At 44.9% G+C, this 18,208-nt stretch overlaps 1 protein-coding gene across 7 annotated transcripts in view; it reads right to left on the bottom strand.

Moving 5' to 3' along the window:
- Nucleotides 1–655: 655 nt before the first annotated feature.
- tjp1b (tight junction protein 1b) overlaps nucleotides 656–18,208 on the bottom strand; it is a 31,286-nt gene continuing 13,733 nt past the window's right edge. The window contains exons 2-28 of one of the 7 annotated variants that reach the window (XM_041939148.1): nucleotides 17,576–17,632; nucleotides 16,946–17,070; nucleotides 16,724–16,826; nucleotides 16,189–16,504; nucleotides 15,717–15,823; nucleotides 14,972–15,140; nucleotides 14,718–14,862; nucleotides 12,380–12,513; nucleotides 11,769–11,874; nucleotides 11,018–11,168; nucleotides 10,259–10,367; nucleotides 9,946–10,165; nucleotides 9,543–9,727; nucleotides 9,357–9,452; nucleotides 9,179–9,261; nucleotides 8,870–9,080; nucleotides 8,664–8,764; nucleotides 8,200–8,550; nucleotides 7,633–7,863; nucleotides 5,688–6,542; nucleotides 5,169–5,260; nucleotides 4,564–4,779; nucleotides 4,326–4,462; nucleotides 3,599–4,070; nucleotides 3,209–3,426; nucleotides 2,598–2,741; nucleotides 656–927 (exon numbers count right to left, since the gene is read on the bottom strand). In XM_041939148.1, the coding sequence (XP_041795082.1) occupies nucleotides 833–927; nucleotides 2,598–2,741; nucleotides 3,209–3,426; nucleotides 3,599–4,070; nucleotides 4,326–4,462; nucleotides 4,564–4,779; nucleotides 5,169–5,260; nucleotides 5,688–6,542; nucleotides 7,633–7,863; nucleotides 8,200–8,550; nucleotides 8,664–8,764; nucleotides 8,870–9,080; nucleotides 9,179–9,261; nucleotides 9,357–9,452; nucleotides 9,543–9,727; nucleotides 9,946–10,165; nucleotides 10,259–10,367; nucleotides 11,018–11,168; nucleotides 11,769–11,874; nucleotides 12,380–12,513; nucleotides 14,718–14,862; nucleotides 14,972–15,140; nucleotides 15,717–15,823; nucleotides 16,189–16,504; nucleotides 16,724–16,826; nucleotides 16,946–17,070; nucleotides 17,576–17,623 (5,220 nt within the window). In that variant the 5' untranslated portion in view covers nucleotides 17,624–17,632 and the 3' untranslated portion in view covers nucleotides 656–832. The remainder of the gene's footprint in view (nucleotides 928–2,597; nucleotides 2,742–3,208; nucleotides 3,427–3,598; nucleotides 4,071–4,325; nucleotides 4,463–4,563; nucleotides 4,780–5,168; nucleotides 5,261–5,687; nucleotides 6,543–7,632; nucleotides 7,864–8,199; nucleotides 8,551–8,663; nucleotides 8,765–8,869; nucleotides 9,081–9,178; nucleotides 9,262–9,356; nucleotides 9,453–9,542; nucleotides 9,728–9,945; nucleotides 10,166–10,258; nucleotides 10,368–11,017; nucleotides 11,169–11,768; nucleotides 11,875–12,379; nucleotides 12,514–14,717; nucleotides 14,863–14,971; nucleotides 15,141–15,716; nucleotides 15,824–16,188; nucleotides 16,505–16,723; nucleotides 16,827–16,945; nucleotides 17,071–17,575; nucleotides 17,633–18,208) is intronic. The other 6 variants (XM_041939150.1, XM_041939151.1, XM_041939149.1 and 3 more) reach the window with 6 other exon arrangements.

The following is an 18,208-nucleotide window of genomic DNA, read 5'->3' as shown; positions in this document are numbered from 1 at the left end:
ACCTGAGTCATAGCACATGCATAGATCTCTAGACAGCAGGAGTTTGTAAAATCAAGTCAGTATATTTATCTACGGTAAAACGTTGCTACAAAACATCAGTTTTAAAGAGAGAGAGCCCCGTCAGAACAACCGGGTGTCTCATATTAATACTTAACCGTCGCTCTTCTTATTTTTTCAGCTTTATGGTTCCTACATGTTCCGTCATGAGTCAGGCTCAGCATTTCTCAAGTCCTCAGCGATCCTTCATGAGTGAAACGCATGACCAAAGAACTCACAAACAAAAGTTTTGCATATACCAACTTTGCTGTTTGTGAGTGTTATTTTTTAGGTTTTTTTTTTTATTAATTTTTTTTTTTTTTTTTTTTACAGTACGCAAAACTCCCATTGCGATATTAAACGAGTTTCCAAAATTCTCCTTTCTCTTGCACTGCTCTGACCTTTTACAAAATTAGCTAAAAATGTCAAAATGAGATTATTCAGTCTGTGGCACTGGTCATGCATTCCAACTTCAGTTCCTTTGTTTAAATAACTTGTTTTACTCTTTATTTTTTGCAAGCCTTGAAAGCACCGAAAAAAAAAAATGAAAGAAAAAAACGGGAGTACAGCCTTGGAGATGCTGGACTCCTCAGACTCTCCTTGTGTGTGTGTGTGTGTGTGTATGTGTGTTTTTTCTTTTTCTTTTTTTTTTCTTTTGGGCACAGTAAACAACGTGAGAGTAACAAGTTCATACTTCATCGAGCATCGTGCACCCCGCCGCGGCGGGGGGAGCACGGCAGGGGCGAGCGAGGTCCCCTGTTTATCACATTCAGTAACAGGCCAGCTGTTGCCCTCTTCAGAAGTGGTCAATGAGCACGGACACACAGTTTGCACCCACCAGGTAGTTTGGGTCTCCGGGGAGAGATTTGTTCTGCCAGGTTTTGGGATCACCTGCAGGAAACAGAGACATGATGTCAGCCGCCTGAGCTCCTCCCTTCGTCTTATAAATACAGGAAAAAAAGCAGATTGTTCTGGCACGTGATTCACAAATAAAATAATCTCAATAAGGAAATGTTCAACTGATAGTGATGATTTAATGCATAAATTAATGCAGGGAGTGAACTCATGTTGCTCACCATGAATTCATGTGATGAGTTAGTGCTTAATGGTTCATTAATTTAATCAATGTTGACTCACAGGTACTTCATCCATTAATATATTTGCCACCGAATTCATTACATTTACATAGAAACAGGCATTTCAGACAGAAGACAAATGCATCTCATCGGCCTTTCTGAAAGCACAACGGCACCGGTTCTCAATGAAAGATAAAACTGCTGCGTGACCCAGCCTCTCATGTTTATTAGCTACACTGTTACTCAAGAATCTCTGCCTGCGTTCAGGTGGTGTCGGGAAAATTTGTGGTAAAAGACTTGACGACAAGGCGGATGAAGAAAAATGTTTGGCTGACGGTAAGAAACGTTTTATTAATTCATGTATATCATATCAATTTTTTTGTTTACATATAATTTGTACGATGGTGTGGTGAAGTAAAAATGACCTAGACCTAGTTAGAAAAGTTATTTACAACACATCTATGCAGCGTCCGTGTTGTTTCTAAAATTGCTTCACACGAGATCACCTTTACAGTACGAGTCACCTGGTTGGCATCCCTCAAATAAAGTCAGGTCATGATACTGATTTGTAAACAATTACTTAAGGTGCGTTCACTAAAAGTACGTATAAATATGTGCTGGCAGGTCAGAAGCATGAGTCTGAAATGCCCTTTTCTATAGAACTGGATTGCAGCTAATTTGGTGGCGTATAGATTAACATATGAAGTCAGTTAACGTCATGAATCATTGGTTCAGTAAGCATTAACTCTTCACATACAAACCAAACATGACCTGATCGTCATACATCATGCATTAATTAAGCATGTGTTTTGTACCCGTACTATAAAATGCTTCCTGATCTTTTTGACTTATTAAATAAAAATTATGATGCAGATGGCATAATAAAAAAAAACAAGTAATACTTGATTGTTCTGTCCAAAGTAAGAATGAATGTAAAAGGAATTCATGGCAGCAGCTAATAAGTGTTTTCATCACTAATTAATCTGCTTATTATTGTCTCAGTCGTCTATAAGGACTGAAAACACTGAATAACGTCCATCCTGACTAAAAATTGCTTGTTTTTGTCTGAACAGTCAAAAACCAAAAGATATTCAGTTTACTGTCACATGACACAAAGAAAAGTTGCAACATTGAGGAAGTGGGTCTAGCTGATTGCCATTTCTACTCGAAAAAGAACTGTCGCCAATTACTTGAATGAATTATTATTATTTTTCAAATCAATTAATAGCCTAAATGTTTCACCTGCAGTGGCATTGTCATGTTTTCTCACTATAACTGAGGAGAAACTGAATAAAAAAATCGTCTGCTGTTCATATCAAGCATGAAAATAAGAAAACAACTGGAACAGCACATGCGTGGAGAAGAGGTGAGGGGAATGTGGAAAACAATGAGATGGCTCAAACGATTCAGACACAAAGAAACTCTCCTCTCTAAATCACCAAAGCCAGCCCACAGACCCCAAAGGACAGAGAGAGGACAGCGTACCCGACGAGGAGTCGGAGGATTTTAGAGCAAAAGACCAACCATCAGGGGTCATAGACGCACAGTGAGGTAAGCGCAGCTCCACCGGCTTCAGGAACTTGAGTCCATGAGGGCCACACATCACCAGCGGACTTAGCAGCGTTTCTCCTGCACGGACACACAGCAAGATTTAAATTCCACAAATTACACATGCAGGAGTAAATCAGCACAAACCATTAACCAATCAGGAGACAGAGTCTGTTGCCAGGCCTTGGTAGTGACTGAGATTTAACTGTTAACTGACTTGACAGGTTAATTACATTACCACACTCCCCTGGTGCTAGATGTTAATTAAAAAAAAAACCCTATAGGGCTTCTATATGCCCTACACTTCTTATCATAAAGATGAGTAATGTACGGTATAAAATGTTAAATAATGTAGGCATCTGAAACGAGATGCTGTCCTGATGTAGTTATTCTTTAAGAAATACACATATACAGTTAAATCCTGCATTAGCTCTAAAACAAAAAAAGTCACAAACTTTGTGTACTGCGGTTACTTTTTCAGCTCTTCCAGGTTTGCAGACTGCTCGTTCCTTGACACATTTAAGATGTAAAAAAACTCGGGGACCGACCTTTCTCCTTGTCGAGGGGGGGCAGGATGCTGTTGTCCCGGCACACCTTGAAGTAAATCTCCTGCTCCACGCTCTCGGGGATGGCGCCCTGGGGGATGATGATGCTGACACCCGTCTCGATGGAGCTCAGGACCCCTCCGTTACAGTTGAAGATCCCCCGGGCGGTGGCCACCACCGTGTGCCCTTCGTCTTCGTCGTCGTCGTCTAGCGTGCTGGGGCTGAGGGACGGAGGCACAGAAGTCAGCATCATCAGTCAAAACATTGAAGGCAGAGAATAATGCACAGCAGAGGACACCAGAACAAAGTCTCCTCTGGTCCTTCTGCAGCTCAGTAATTACCATCAGAGAACTTGCTGCTGCTGCCAGATGTGAACATTGATGAGTTTCGTACCTGACTGGGATGGCCTTGGGGATGGCATTGATGTTATTGTGCTGGTATTTGGGCCTGTTGTCCATAGTGCGTGTGAAGGTGTCCAGGCCACTGTCGTGATCCAGGGGCTGCGGCGACAGCTGAGGCTTCCCACCGCTGTTGCTCACCACGCTGGGCATACTGAGGAGGTCCGTCTTCACCTGTGTGTCGTTGGGCAGCAGGTTGTGGTTGAACTTGGGGCTCTCGAACTTGCGCTCGAAGGGCCGGGCGGAGCTGGTGTACGGCTTGGGGACGTAGCGGTTGTAGCTAGTTGGAGCGGGAGCGGCCAGCGTCTTTGGGGGTGCCGCATCTGTGCCGTTGACGGGGGATTTGTCCGGGAGGCCTCGCGGGGGCAGGTAGCCGCCTGGGGTGGGTTCGTCCCTGCTGGCCGGTCTGAGAGCTGCCAGCTCAGGCTTAGGATTGGGTGAGCTCAACGGCTCGGGTATGGCGTTAGCTGGAGACGGGGGAGGAGGATAAAATCACTTAAATACAGTTTTTGTCAAAATATTACATTGTTAAAGTTTAGAAGTTTGGACATGACATTCATCTTATTAACAGTAAAATAAAAGATAGCTGGCAGCTTGATCAATAATAAAAACACTCCTTTATTACAGCCCTGAACAAGATAAGTGACACATCATATCATCTTTATATTATTTTAGTTTATGATGAAGTTTGAGAGTCAGGCAGGAAAAGCTAGCGAGCTCACCGTCATTGGGGATGAGTTTGGGCAGTGTGTTGGGTGGGATGGCGGACGCAGGGGGCCCATACTGGGAGGATGGGCTGATTTGGGGCAGGGGTTCGTATCTTTTCTCCACTGGACTCACCTTCTCTACAGACTCAACTCTGCAGTAGGCAGACACAAACAACAATTAGTACAATTATAAAGACAGTACTGATTCTGATGCGGCTTGGTGTGAGGGACCACTGCTGGCGTGTGGCTGTACCGGCTGTATGGGTAGGACAGCTGAGCTGGTTTGGGCAGATCATGGAAGCGGTTGATGCCAGGACTCGGCTGGCCCATGGCCTTGCTGTCAAAGCTACGGCGGTCAAAGTAGGACAACTGTTTCCTGTAGTACTCCTCATCCTCATCTGGGTCATAGTGGTTGGACCGCACTACATCATCCAGGGGTTTAGAATGAGGCTTCTGTGGCTCAGGAGCCCTGCAACAAAAAGAAACAAGTAAAGCAGCTGCACAGATTCAAGCAGCCAGGACAGACTGTGGGATTGTCCAAAAGCCTGCATAAAAACATCTGAAGTCAAGTCAGCGAAATTAAATGATGAAGTATGTTTGAAAACAATCTGGATATCTTGGACAGTGAGGTTCTGAACAATCTTCCAAGCATGTAAAACTGATTGTCTTGGTTGACACTTTGCATGCACTTTCTGTCTTTGCACACCACACCACCCTGGCTTTCTGCATGGTGAAGTGTGTCCACTAGGTGGAGCTCAAACAACAACAAATTTATTCCAAGACGCCTTTGCGAGGATCTCAGAGTTGTCCTTCACCCGTCTTTCTGCAGCCTGCGGCGCTGTAATGAGGACTACATACCTATAGGTGGACTTCTCCTGCTCCAGGTTGCTGAGGGAATTGGCTTTGAGGACTGGGCCAGGTGCACTCACAGGTTTAGGAACATCTGCAGGCTGAAAAGCAAAGAGAGCTAGTCTTGCATCTGATCCAGATTTTTGTTCACATGAATGGGCCGCATGCACATAAATATCTAGTCTTGTGTCAGACATTTTACAGAGCAGATAATAACAAAACAGACAATCATTTCACAAGAACAAGCTTGCAGTTTTAAGTCTAGCACTTCTGCAGTCTTTTTTTGACTGATGCATCTGAAGTTAGGGAAAAAATTATTTGGCCTCCTTGGACCCTTGTTAGTTATCTCATGTTGCTTTAAATACTTGCATATCTGAGTTCTAAAATTCTGTTAAACTTCTTCTATAGCTTTATTTTGCCTAACAAAACTCAGAGTATGGTCCTAGATACTTTTAGTTAATTTACATCTGTGGCATAAAATGTTTGACCCAATGAGGCGACAGCTGCACACCTCTGTGAAGACCTTACCCTGAGTGCCGCCGTCTCTCCCTCTTTAGCCCTGTCCATAGAAACAGACCGTTTATTCTCAAACATCTTGACTCTGTTTAGCACTGACTGCGGTTTCATGGCCGGGTCCTCATCCAGGTCTTCCCGGGGTGGTGGAGGGAGGGGTTTGGAGCCTGGAGTGATGGCCGGCTCACCTGGCGAGGACAGGGTCTCTGATTTAGGAGGGGGAATTGTGGGTTCAGAGTTCATCATAGGCTCATGCATCCCTGGCTTATAGCCCCGGTTTGGAGGCCCAGGAATGTAGGTGGGCCTCAGACCAGAGTCACCGTAATACTGCTTTGGAGGCTCTGGAGATCGTGGTGAATTTATGGGGAAGCCGTGAGGTTCGGCCTCATAAGGAGAGCGAGCATCATAGCCAGCTGGGGGCGGGGGCGGGGGTTCATCATAACGAATGGGCCCAGGTTTACTGTGGCGTGGTCTGCCATCGTAGCCCACTGGCGGGGCCTCATCATAGCGCGGCTGAGGGGGGCTGTAGTCCCTCCCTGGTCCGTCCTCGTAGGGGGACCGGGGGTTGTAGCCCATGGGTTGCTGGTGGCCCGGCTGGTACCCTGCGGGCTGAGAGGACGAGGTCTGCTGGTCATAGGGGGGCCACTGTTCGTTGTAATGAGGCACACGGTTGTCGTAGTGCAGGTGAGAGTCAGTGTGAGGCTTTGGTTCTGTGTAGCCGCCTCCATCGTAACCGTAAGGCGGGTGGTCGTATTCGCGGTATGGCTGTTTGTCCTGGTACGACGGCTGGTGACTGTAGCTCATAGACTGCTTCAGGCCATGGTTGATTCGCACAGGGTCCTCCATATTGTACAGATCTTTCTTGTACATCTGTGAAGAAACAATGCTAAATGAATACATCCATCACATCTCCATCTTCATTTTGACATTTTTAACAACCACCATGTTGCAGGACAGAAAGCGATCAGGGAAAAATGCTTTCCCAACTCCATATTCAGAATAATTCCAAGATTAAATTCAATACTGGCAAATAAACTGAAACCTTGAGAATCTGAACATATATAACATGAACCAAATCATTAGAAAATAAATCCTTCTACCATTTAATTAAACAAACATCAATTAAAAAGTGCAATTACACGAGCAAACCTTGGACCATTATTCAAAAACAGTTCTGAATGCCTGTTTGACAAGATGCCTTTCAAGAATGATAAGAATCCATGAGCACAACTGAGTTTTTTTTTTTACATATTAAAACATTTTAAATAAATAGGGAACGAACAAGCAATTTGCACATTTCTGAAAGGCCTCATTTCAAACATATGATGTGTAGCCTGTAGACAGCAAGTCTAGTTACAGTAATTCCTATGGAAGAAGGTTGATTTGTTGGCATCTACACAGGACAAAACTGCTAAACAGAAGACACAATGCAGTGTGCTTATGTAAGTTTGTTTTTCCATAGGGAGAATTGCTTGATGGAAATACCAAGAGTACTGTCTGCAGGTTAGCTTTCATCATGCAACCAACATTCAGTTTGCATCTAATGCAACGTCAAACTACTGGCACTACAACAGACAACACATCTACCACTATGATGCCACTGTAAGTGCTACTATTGTTCATCTACAGAAGAGAGTTAAAGCTGAAAGGAACCCAAAAAACATTAGGAGCCATGCAAAGGAAGTAAGAGGCAACAGTTAGGGCTGGTTGTGGATGTCTTCACCCTGGTCAAAGACTCAGATGTACCAGTCCTTCTGGTCTCCCAGCCCACTGTGGTGCATGTGGACTAGTCTGTCACACATTTCTCTGGGAGCCAGAGGCACACAGTGGGCTCAGTGAGTCACACAGTGTGGGCATGTCATGCAGAGAGCGAGTGGAAAGCATGTGCGAGAAGACAGGCAGTTAAAACAGCAGGCTGGGGCCCAGGGCCGGTCCGAGTGGCTGGTGAAACAGCGGGTACCTTTGGTTCTGGACCAGGCGGTCCAGACGGGTGGGGTTCGTGTGGTGGTGGTGGGGGCTGAATAAGCTCAGGGGCAGGGCTGGGGCTGCTAAGTGAGTCAGCCTGAGGAGCTGCGGCTGCAGCAGGCGGCTCCTCTAGGTGCATACCCTCTAGCTGTACAGGCTGCTCAACAGCAGGGGGCGCTACCACCGTCGGAGGCAACGAGGGCATGGGCAGAGCAGCCTCATCTTGCTGTGAAGTATTGTTAAGAGACATTTATAACACAGCCTGCCAAGGGCACACAAAGTACAGCTCACCCCAACACCATGATCTTCTTCCTTACACTGTTTTACACCAGCCAGAGAATGCACTTGCAAAAATGTGGTCAGAATAGATAACATACCAGTAGCTTCTAAAACATGTTTATTACTTAGTAAAGGACATTTAATCTTAACAAAGGTCAGGACACAACACTGAACACAAAGGAGCTATTCCTCTGCTCTGCAGTCAAATACTGTTATCCAAATATCCATCTCTGACAGGCGCAGCCTGCAGTGGCCTGCCTGCAAAGCCAGATATGAACTTTACCTGTTGCGGAGCGGCCATCTTGAACCCAGCAGGGTCTATGCGACTGGCTGGTTCGGGCTGCACGGGGTGCTGGTATCCAGGGTAACCAGGAGTGTCCTGAATTACGGGTGGGTCTTCTCGAACGGGCTCGGAAGAGCGGGTGATGGCGGGCTCCGTGGGGAGACCCACCTCGTCGTTCAAAGTCTCGTCCAGTTCCTGGTCTGTGTACGCTCCGCCTTCCGTGTCGGTGTCCTCGTAATCAGAAGTGTGGCGGCTGTCCGTGCTGTACATGGAGTACTCACTACCTGGTGCCGACAGGTAGGACAGACGGTCATCATGGATATCCAAGTCATCCTCTGTGGTGCCATCCGCCTGAGAAGAGCAGAGAAATAATCATGTCATGTGTCGCTCAGTCAGACTAACATGTCTCACAAAATCATGTTCAGTGAAATGGGATGAACACATGCAGCAGGACTGTCTCTGACCTTGCCCTCTGACACCCACACCAGCTGGTTCTGCTGCTGCTGGATTGTTTCTTTCAGAGCGCCGTACCAGCCGTCATTCATGTTGTTCAGGTTGATGGTGGCTAAGAGAGAATATTTCTGAGTCACAATCACTTCATCAAGAATAAAACCTGTAAAACGACATACATTTAAAATGCACTGTGTTTTAACACTCCCTGCCCACTCACTGGTGAACAGGTGGTGATTATTCTTCCTCAGTTTGATGGCTCTCTCATAGAGCTTCCTGGCGCTCTTCCTGGACTCTGGACACAGTCTGGTCCTCATGTTCTTCACACCCTGCTTATTATCGGGATTTAGGAAGACTACAATCGGGTACCACTGAGCATAGTTCAGCCTGTCCACTGCGTTCGGGGTGATGTCCAGCACAGCATGTTTGTCCTACACGAGATAAAGACAGCAAAGAGGAGGGATATAAAATATATCTGTGACGAAAATAATCTAAATCCTTTGTACATGATGAAAGGAGGCAAACTCACTCTGTCGATGATCTGCTTGATGGTGTGAAGACGAATGATTCCTGAACTACGCTGGTCTGTTCCCGCATCTCTCGGTTCACTCTCTGGAAACAAGTTAGAGGGATTTATGTAGAAAGCAGGTTTACTGCGAGTTGCCGTTTTCTTCGCTATCTGTCCAACACAATGCATACAAACGTACTTGCGAGCTCAAAAAGATCTGGCTCTTCTCTGGAGAGTTTTTCTCGAGCAACATCAGCGATGGGCCCAAATATCACCACAGGTCTCAGGAAACCAGCTGCACAAGAAAATGTAAATATTAACAGACTAAGAATGCAGATTTAGTCTCACACTGATATATGGGCTCAGTCACACAGGTGCTCCTCACCCTCTCTCAGTACAACTCTTTCATAAGCTGGGAACTTCGTTTGGACTGGCTGGGAAGAGAGGTCCTCTCTGCTCTTCCTCAAGTTCCTCTTGGAGCTGCGAAGACCACGAAACCTCCAGAAGTCAGCCCTGTCGCCCCCTGCTGTTTTGGGGAGAGTGTATTGCACGCTGGAGAGCTGCTCCGCTCTGTTGACAAATGGCAGCAAGACAGAGACAGTTCTTATTGTAACACGAGCTAATGCATGTTTCATAAACTTGGCGCAGCTAACCTCAACACTGCCAGTACCTAAGGACACTACATGGCAATGATAATCATAATGAATGACTGACTGTCTCCTGTTCAACATTTATCCAGCATGTCACTCTTGGAGACAGTTGACATATGTCCGTCTGGATGCTGTCACCTGTTTTTGTTGGGGATGATGCCCCTCTCCACCTCTTGGTGGTTCTTGCCGATGCGAATAGCCAACCAGGAGCCCAGCTTGCCATTGTAGAGGGTGTCCACCACACGGAAGACCTCACCCTTGTTAAAGCTTAACCCATACGGAGATTCCTTCTCATACTCAAAGTGTGTCCGGATGTAGAAGGAGTCGCCAACATCCGACTCCACGATCCGCCGATACACTGAACAGGAAAAAGCAGCGAGTCAGAGACGCCGGGTCAACGTGAGCAACAGGAATGAAGCTCTTGTCTCCTCTCCTTACTCACTTCACTTACCATCTTTCTTCTTCTGGGCCAGAATAGTGACCTCTTCACCTTTAGGAAGGTCCAGGAGGAACAGCACCGCCTCCTCTCGGATTATGTTTGCAAAATCTACATTATTTACCTGGAATGTGGGAACACAGAGGTTACTGCTTTATGCTTTCCACAGAATAACTAGGAATCTTAAAGGAGTCTGGTTTATTGTTCATAGAGTGCGTGAGAGAAAGTGCAAATCTCTATTTAGATTAAGGTTTACATTGCCCTTCCTGTTGTCAGTATTGCCTGGGTAACTGCAGGTTTTACTGCACTGCAAGAACCCAGGCCATTCCTCATTATACTCAGAGAAAGGAGGAGGAGGTGCAAATGGTGAGATATATGGCTTTGAGGAAATGGGACAAACACAGACAGAGGAAACACAGCTTTTTGTGTGTGCTCCCTCGGGGCCATTGCTAAGAGACCGGCCTGGAGGTACAGGAATTTTGGATCAGCCAGTGTGTAAAATCATGAATTAAAAAAAAAAAAAGAAAGAAAAGGGAAACGTTTGAGGATGCACACTCCATAAAACATGGCTGTTTACAGACACTATCAGGTACCCATTGTTAAAACAAGGAGAAGAAAAAAACAATCATTTGTAACATAGAATAACATCTTGAAGTTTTGGACATACGTTTTTTTGCAATCTCGTTTTTACAACAACTCTTCAACTGAAAAACAAGCACCGGATTTCAGCTGTCAGGTACTAACACTCTCTGTGTTAAAAATAAAGTACCTCACCCTGAGAATTTGGTCGCCCTCCTCCAGGCCCTCCTTAGCAGCTGGGCTATCCTCCAGCACTCCGGCCACGAAGATGCCCACGTCGTTCCCCCCAGCCAGCCGCAGCCCCACGCTCTCCCCCTTCCTGAACTTCACCAGCTTCATGCTTGGCCTGAGGAGGGGGGATAAGACAGTAGTCAGGCTGATTTTCTTTGACGTGACACCATTTGATCACATTTCTCTCTTTCCATTGCAAACTTCACTTTATGAATAGCTGAGTGACTCTTGGATGGCAGCCAGGTTCCTCTTTTGTTGAGACTGTTTACTCTTTTAGTGAGCTTGCAAAAGCAAAGCTGTAAAATTGTCAGAAAAGCAAAGTCCTAAAGAACATTTGAACAGATTTTAATATTTTAGATGTAGATAAAAACAACAACAACCACAGTCAACTGTTGGTCTCATGCACAAACACCGATAGTTGTACATTCTGTTATATTCAAAGTTGCTTTTCTTTTCAAAACTTGCCAGCAAACCAGTATGTGCCATGAAATAAATATTTCTTATTAAATCTATGACTTGTGGCAGCCAAAATGCCCTCTCTCCCATAGATAACTGAGGGCAGGATGTGCACTGGAGCATTCTGAAATCTGTCAACAGCTGTTTCAAGACTGGCTTCTGTTATGTGAACTGCAGGTTAAAATTCCACATAGTAGTTGTTTTGTTTTGTATATTTTAAGAGGACTTTAATATGTGACATATTACACTGCTATATTACCGTAGGATGCTATCATCGTGGGCAGCGCTTGGCACAGGAGCATCAGAGGGACTGACAGGCAGGTCTACATCTGGCTGCCCAGGCTGAGCATACACAGGCTTGGGCTCTGAAAAATAAAAAAAACCCAAAAAACACAGACAAACGCACGTTATTAATTACTGCACTGAATATCTTTAAAAACAAAGGAAGCACACATAGGCAGCGCATTATCACACAGATGCTTGCGCACACACTGAAGGCACACAGCGTCCCGAGCAGGGAGGTCAAACAGAAAGGCAGCAGAGTGCTGCAGGCTGGGGAGGAACGTCAGACTAGATCAACTCATACGGTTTATTTTCACTTGGCTCCAGGCAAACTCTGCCAGGCTCAGCAGGCGTCTGGATCCAACTTTTTTTGGTAGTACTTTTAAAAAGGGCAAAAATGACTGGTTCGAACACGATTTCATTTTGCTATCATGAAGTCATTTTACTGCTTATGATGGACAAGGAAACATATGCGAACATGTTGGATTCGCTCACAGATATGAGCACAAGACTCAATTGATTTACAAAGATTTGTTTTACACGCCCACATAATGATCTGGTTTTATGGCTGACTGTTCTGTCGCTGACCTGGGAGCGGTGGGAGCTGTTTCTCCTCTCTAGCAATAGCCGACTCCTTCGGTTTGGGCAGAGGAACCTCCTCTGCGAGCTTCGCTGGTGTTGAAGCCGGCTTTGAGATCCGTTCGTCATCACGACTTCTGTGACTGCAGATGAAAAATACACACTTTTGTATCTTCAGAAAAGGAATACATGAGATTATAAATAGCGTATTCTGGAGATGTAGCGCTCGGAGGCAATCGGAGCGCTTTAAGGCTACAACATCTTGACTACATGCAACAATAACAAGTCCATACAGCACTCAATGACTGTAGAGGACACGCACCAGCTGAGAAAAGAAAAACAGGTGAAAAGAACCACTCGAGTCTGAGGCTGCATCTTCGTCTTGAAGGTCACCACTTTGTCTTTCCTGCTCTATTTTTAGAGCAGCTTATCTAAGGTGTCAGGATGGATTCTGTCCTCCAGGTGAATTTAACTGTGTGGCTCTGGCTTTAGACCAGCAAAGGTTTGACTTCTATGCCAGCTTTAAAACAGCGAGTTTGTGTAAAGTGACACACGGTGACCCTGACCAATTACGAGTCAGATAATTATAAATGATGAGAGAATTTCCCTGTGTTTTGATAAATGCCGACATTTATCAGAAGAAATCAGAGGGGAACTAAGCAGGCCGTCCAGTGGTACAGCTTCAGGGCTCTGATCCAACCTCCTGGTCACATGCCTGCTTGCTGGCACAACTTTACTGGCAAAATAGTGCTTTATTCACAGGCTGAGTGCCCAAGCAACCATGAAGGACCCTGGTTGAACTGGCTACAGACGAACAAACTTCTTGTTCAATCCATCCAGGACCAGGGCCCACTTTCAACTGCCAACTTCCTGAACTGAGAGAAAGGTCACATGTCACAGACCAGGCTCAGATAAACAATAACATCCTGTCCCAGCATCTCCTTCCTGTTAATTAAAATACTTTCAGAAATGAATTACTTAAGTGCTCCACTAGCCTAGATGTGTCAGACATAAATGATTACAACACATTTTAGCTTCTGGCAACTCAACACATACAGAAGAGATCCACAGATACAAAGAGAAAAAGATCTTACAAAAGCTGAGCCACATGTAAAAGGGGAGACAGTTGACACTGATAGTTGGTGACGGCCTTTTGTTCCGTCATCGTTGAAGCCATATTGTCCTTGTGCCAAACATGCGGTTTGCTCACTAAAACATTCAAGAGACTCCAGGATCCTGTGATACTTCCACAGGACTCTGTCATCTCGAGTCAAAACACGACGTGTCACTGAAAAACTGATGCGGTGCAACGTCACTTCAGCAATATTCCATTAGGTGGTAATTTGCTGTTAGGAAAAACACTGGTTTCCCTGACACAAATGCTTAATGTCTCTATTGTAAAGATGACTGATTTTAGAGTTGTTTGTAAAAACTAATACCTAAAACTAAACATACTTGTCTGTTGATCTACATTAACTCTATTCAGGATTTACTACCACTACTATTAGTAACTATTCACTCTGTAATGGCGCCAAACTTACGGTATTCTCCAGCTGGTGAAGTATAAAGGGAACAAAAAGGCAGAGTTCATTAAAAGTGAAACTGCAGCTTTCCTGTGTCTGGCATATAGCATCATCATATGGCTTTTACACTTTTTGAAACTGTTGCAGCTTTGATTAAAATGGCAGAGGTCGCGCAGTAAAATAGGCTGAACTGACTTTTTACGCTACACCAACCTCTGAACGCTAATTTTGACCAGGATTGACTCTTTTGCGGATTAACAGCTGACTTTTATTTTTCTTGGGCCAATAAGCAGGGTGAAAGGGGAACAACCCCCGACGCTCTACTGATCTTAAATGGAGACTTAATGAGGTACTTTTCGAACAAGATTACAGTCAAAGAAGTGCTGAATGGGCTGATGGCATTTATGAACCCAAACAAAGAATCGAAAGTCCTTCAAAGACACATGCAAAAAAACAAGCCTGTCTTAATGAACTTTGACAGATAGCTGCATAGACATTATGACAAGATCGCCTACATAACAGCCAATTTAATAGAAATAAAGAGCTGAAGCTAACAACGAAACTAACCTCTAAATGGTCCACATCACAATTTCTAAAAGCCTACAGTGCTTGTTTTCCAAACATTACATACTTACATACATACTACTAATCTGTAATAATCTAGTATTGTTGATATTTGGTTGAAATCTGAATTACTATTGGGACTGCACCACCAATTTTAATATTAAAATGACAGATGATAATTTTGCAGCTATCCCTCAGTTGAATTTCTCTCATGACGGCTAAAAGTCAAAGACATAAACATGTGGACTGATGGTCTTTACCTGCCATTGCTGATTTGCGGAGGCGAGTGCCTGGAGTGGTCTGAGGGTTCAGATCTTCTGTCTGGAGAGCGAGAGCGGCTGCTACGATGTCTGTCATGCGATCGATTGGAATGATCGGAGGCCAGAGAATGGATATCTGAAATGTCTGATCAAACGAGAGCCGCTGTTCAACGAATGAGTCTGACATAAAACACTGACAAGTCTGTTTTTTGAGCTGCGCCCCAGTTCAGTCCAACACTTGACATCACGCTCACCGTCTCTGTCAGAGGCGTTAGCTGAAGGAATGCTGTCATCGAGGTCAGGGATGTTCAGCAGGGTCGCCCTGTCGTCCCTCTGAACAACCATTTTTAGCTTGCCCTTTGACCTTTCTATCAGCTTCTTTGCGTCTATCAAGGAGAGGTTCTCTGTCACTGTGCCATTGATCTGAGAGAATCAGAAAGAGCAGCTGTTAGCCATGACATGACAGAGAACAGCCACAGAATTTCAATTATAAGCAAGAGAAATCAAATAAAAATGTCTTTATTTCAGTTTTTAAAGCAATAAAAAGGACAAGTTGTCTTAAAGGTCAGATGTAACTCAACCATAACACTGATTATGTTTGTCAGGGTGAAATCAAGGAATCATTACATACAGCATACTTGCACATCATTCTTTCCTATAATTATCTGATTAACCTTAATTATGTGCTGACATTCAGAGAAAGTAACATGACATGTGTGAGACGGCTGGATGATTGAGGATAGTTACCGCTCAAAAAGCGCCTGTTATGCACACAGAGCTACACAGAACTCGACTACATCAACAGATCAAGCTGCAACTGAGTTAAGTGCTGTTATGCAACATTAGACAGTAGAAAATGCAGATCTGTAAATCTCCATCAATACACATGTCGGAAAAAGGAAAATAATGGAACATTTTCAATAGTTTTGTTCATGTTGAATATTTAATGATATACACATATCACATGTTCACCAGGCTTCTTGTCTCCCTCTCCCTCACCTTCAGTACAACATCCCCTTCCTGGATGTTGCCGTCCCTGGCTGCCAGGCTCTCAGGGGAAATGTCCTTGACAAAGATGTGGCTGGCCAGGCGCAGGCCATATTCTGCTTACAAAGTGAACGACAGCAACAAAAACGATGTTAGCACAGAGTTCACGTGACCACATCACGCTGATCACACTTTGCTGTCAGGCTCCCACTGGGATTAACAGTACTGATTAAAGAAGATTAATTGCTCTTTTACTTGGATTTACTTGGGCTAACTTGGATTTTGCTGAGGCTGGCAAGTTTAGTTTTCTCTGGCTGTTGACCAGTGCTGATTTGGAGGTCTTACTCTCTTCCAAAAACGTCTGGCTGTCTGCTAATAGCTGGGAAAATAAAAATGGCAGGTGATTTCCTGGATTACCACAGAAGGCGTTCTTTCGCTGCCCTCTTTTTTTTTTTTTTTTTATCCCCGACTTTGTGAGCCTCACCTTCATTTTTACGGGATTTGACAAGTGTGACCTTGGCAGGACGTGGGGGCAGGTTGTGTGAGCGGCGGTCTGAGCGTGGGGAGAGACTCCTCTCCCGCGAGCCGCTGCGTTCACGCTCCCTGTCCCTTCGCCCGCTGCTCCGGCCACTGCGCCTGCCCATGGCCCCGCCCACGCCGCTGTAAGCGCCGCTGCGTCCGCTCCGCGTCTCGTATATCTCTTCATCGTAGCTGTCCTCCTCCTCGTCATGCTCCGACATAGTTTCCCTCTCGCCCAGGCGGCCCATGGGGACATGCACCTTCCTCTTCCGCCTGATTGTCTGGACAAAGGAAATAAGATACGAGATCAGGCGGACAACCTATCAGTCACAGTAAGACGAATCAATTCCTCTCTGGACTGTGAAATATGTAGGAAATGTCTAAATGCCGTACATGTTAATACGCATACAACAACACGTTGTAGTTCCTGATTTTAGTCTTACTTTTAACAACTGACCACAAAATACTTGAAGAATTCATAATGGGATGTTGGCACTCACAATTTTGGCAATTTTTCCACTTTTACGAAGCTGCTGGACTGCGTACGCGTGCTCCACATTGTCCATGGAGACGGCATTGACCATGACGACTCTGTCATTTTCCCTAAGGAGGGGGGGGCACAGACATGACAGACATGCTGGAGTCTTTCTGTAGCAGGCAGGGTAATCTAATACTAATAACGAAAATCTGACCAGGCTGTCGATAATGGAACAAAATCTTACTGCAGCAGGCCCTCAGCTGGGCCTCCTTTCAGCACATCCGAGATGACAATGGAGGTCTCGCCGCTCTGAAAATGAGGGTTATCCCGACCTCCTGATATGGCTATCCCGAAGCCAAACCCTGGTGCCTGCACGCAGAGAAACAGAGATTTGGATGTTGATTTAAACGTCTGTGTGGACCAAAACACTGAATGCTAAATAAAAGGTGTGGCTACAGATAGACAGAGCTGACTGCTTGCCACTGAACCATAAACATGTAGTAGTCATGCACTGTATCTGCTCTCAACTGACAACGCAATTAATTACTTTTTTTCTCTGCCAGCAGCCACATAGACTAATAGCTGCAGCGAGTTAGCTTCTTTGTCATTTATATGCAAAAACATGCACAAAATACAGTTCTTGGTGGAGGTTATTTACGCTCCACAGCCAAAAACGTGGGAGAGAATCATGCAGAAGAAAATCTCTGCGATATCTCCTGTGTTTTGTCTCTCTGTGATCCTGAAAACGGGAGGGAAGAAAAATGCGGGGAGGGAAGCAAAGATAGCAAAACAGGCAGGGTAGAGAGAGATACTGGAACAGGCTTCAACACAGACAGACGTAAAGAGCATCTGACGGAGGATAACAGCTACCTACCCTGTGTAGTGTTACTGTGTGCTGTTCCCAAATGACAGTCTCCTCCATTGCTGCGCTCTGGAAGGCAGAGATACAGTAGAGTGTGATTAACACAAGAGATTCAACAGAGTTCAGATCCAAAGAGGCAGAATAAGGCAACAGGACATAATGTTGGCCTGATTGTCTTGTGACAGAAAGGGACACACACACACAGATTCAGCCAACAGAAAAGTCATGTGTCTCACCAAAGCTTCCTTGGGTAAAACACCAAACGCCCTTGTTCAAAGTCATTTTACATCTTCGCTACAGCAGGCAAACAGATCAATTTAACACATTCTAGGCCCAACAACCATGCTGTCACGACAGTAAGAAAACAAGACAACTACGCAAAAATCTTTATTGAAATTGATACACAAGGTGAAATCAGTGTTTATTTGATTTAAAAGTTTCAGCGTGCAACCCAGTTTGCTCCGGAAAATGATGACACGTCCGCATTCAACCACAACTTTTAATTTAACCTTCATCCAAGTCTGCAGGATGGTCCATCATCATCTTTTTGAAGTGAATAATGTGGATGTTATCAGTACAGTCTAATTATTTTTGTAATGTGCATGCATGTGCTTCAAGGCACTTATGCACATTTAATGCTTCTGC

This window comes from Chelmon rostratus, chromosome 6 (genome assembly GCF_017976325.1).
Source record: "Chelmon rostratus isolate fCheRos1 chromosome 6, fCheRos1.pri, whole genome shotgun sequence".
In the NCBI taxonomy this organism is placed as follows: domain Eukaryota; kingdom Metazoa; phylum Chordata; class Actinopteri; order Chaetodontiformes; family Chaetodontidae; genus Chelmon; species Chelmon rostratus.
The sequence above is the reverse complement of the archived record's forward strand: the minus strand, read 5'-3'. Positions and strand labels throughout refer to the sequence as shown.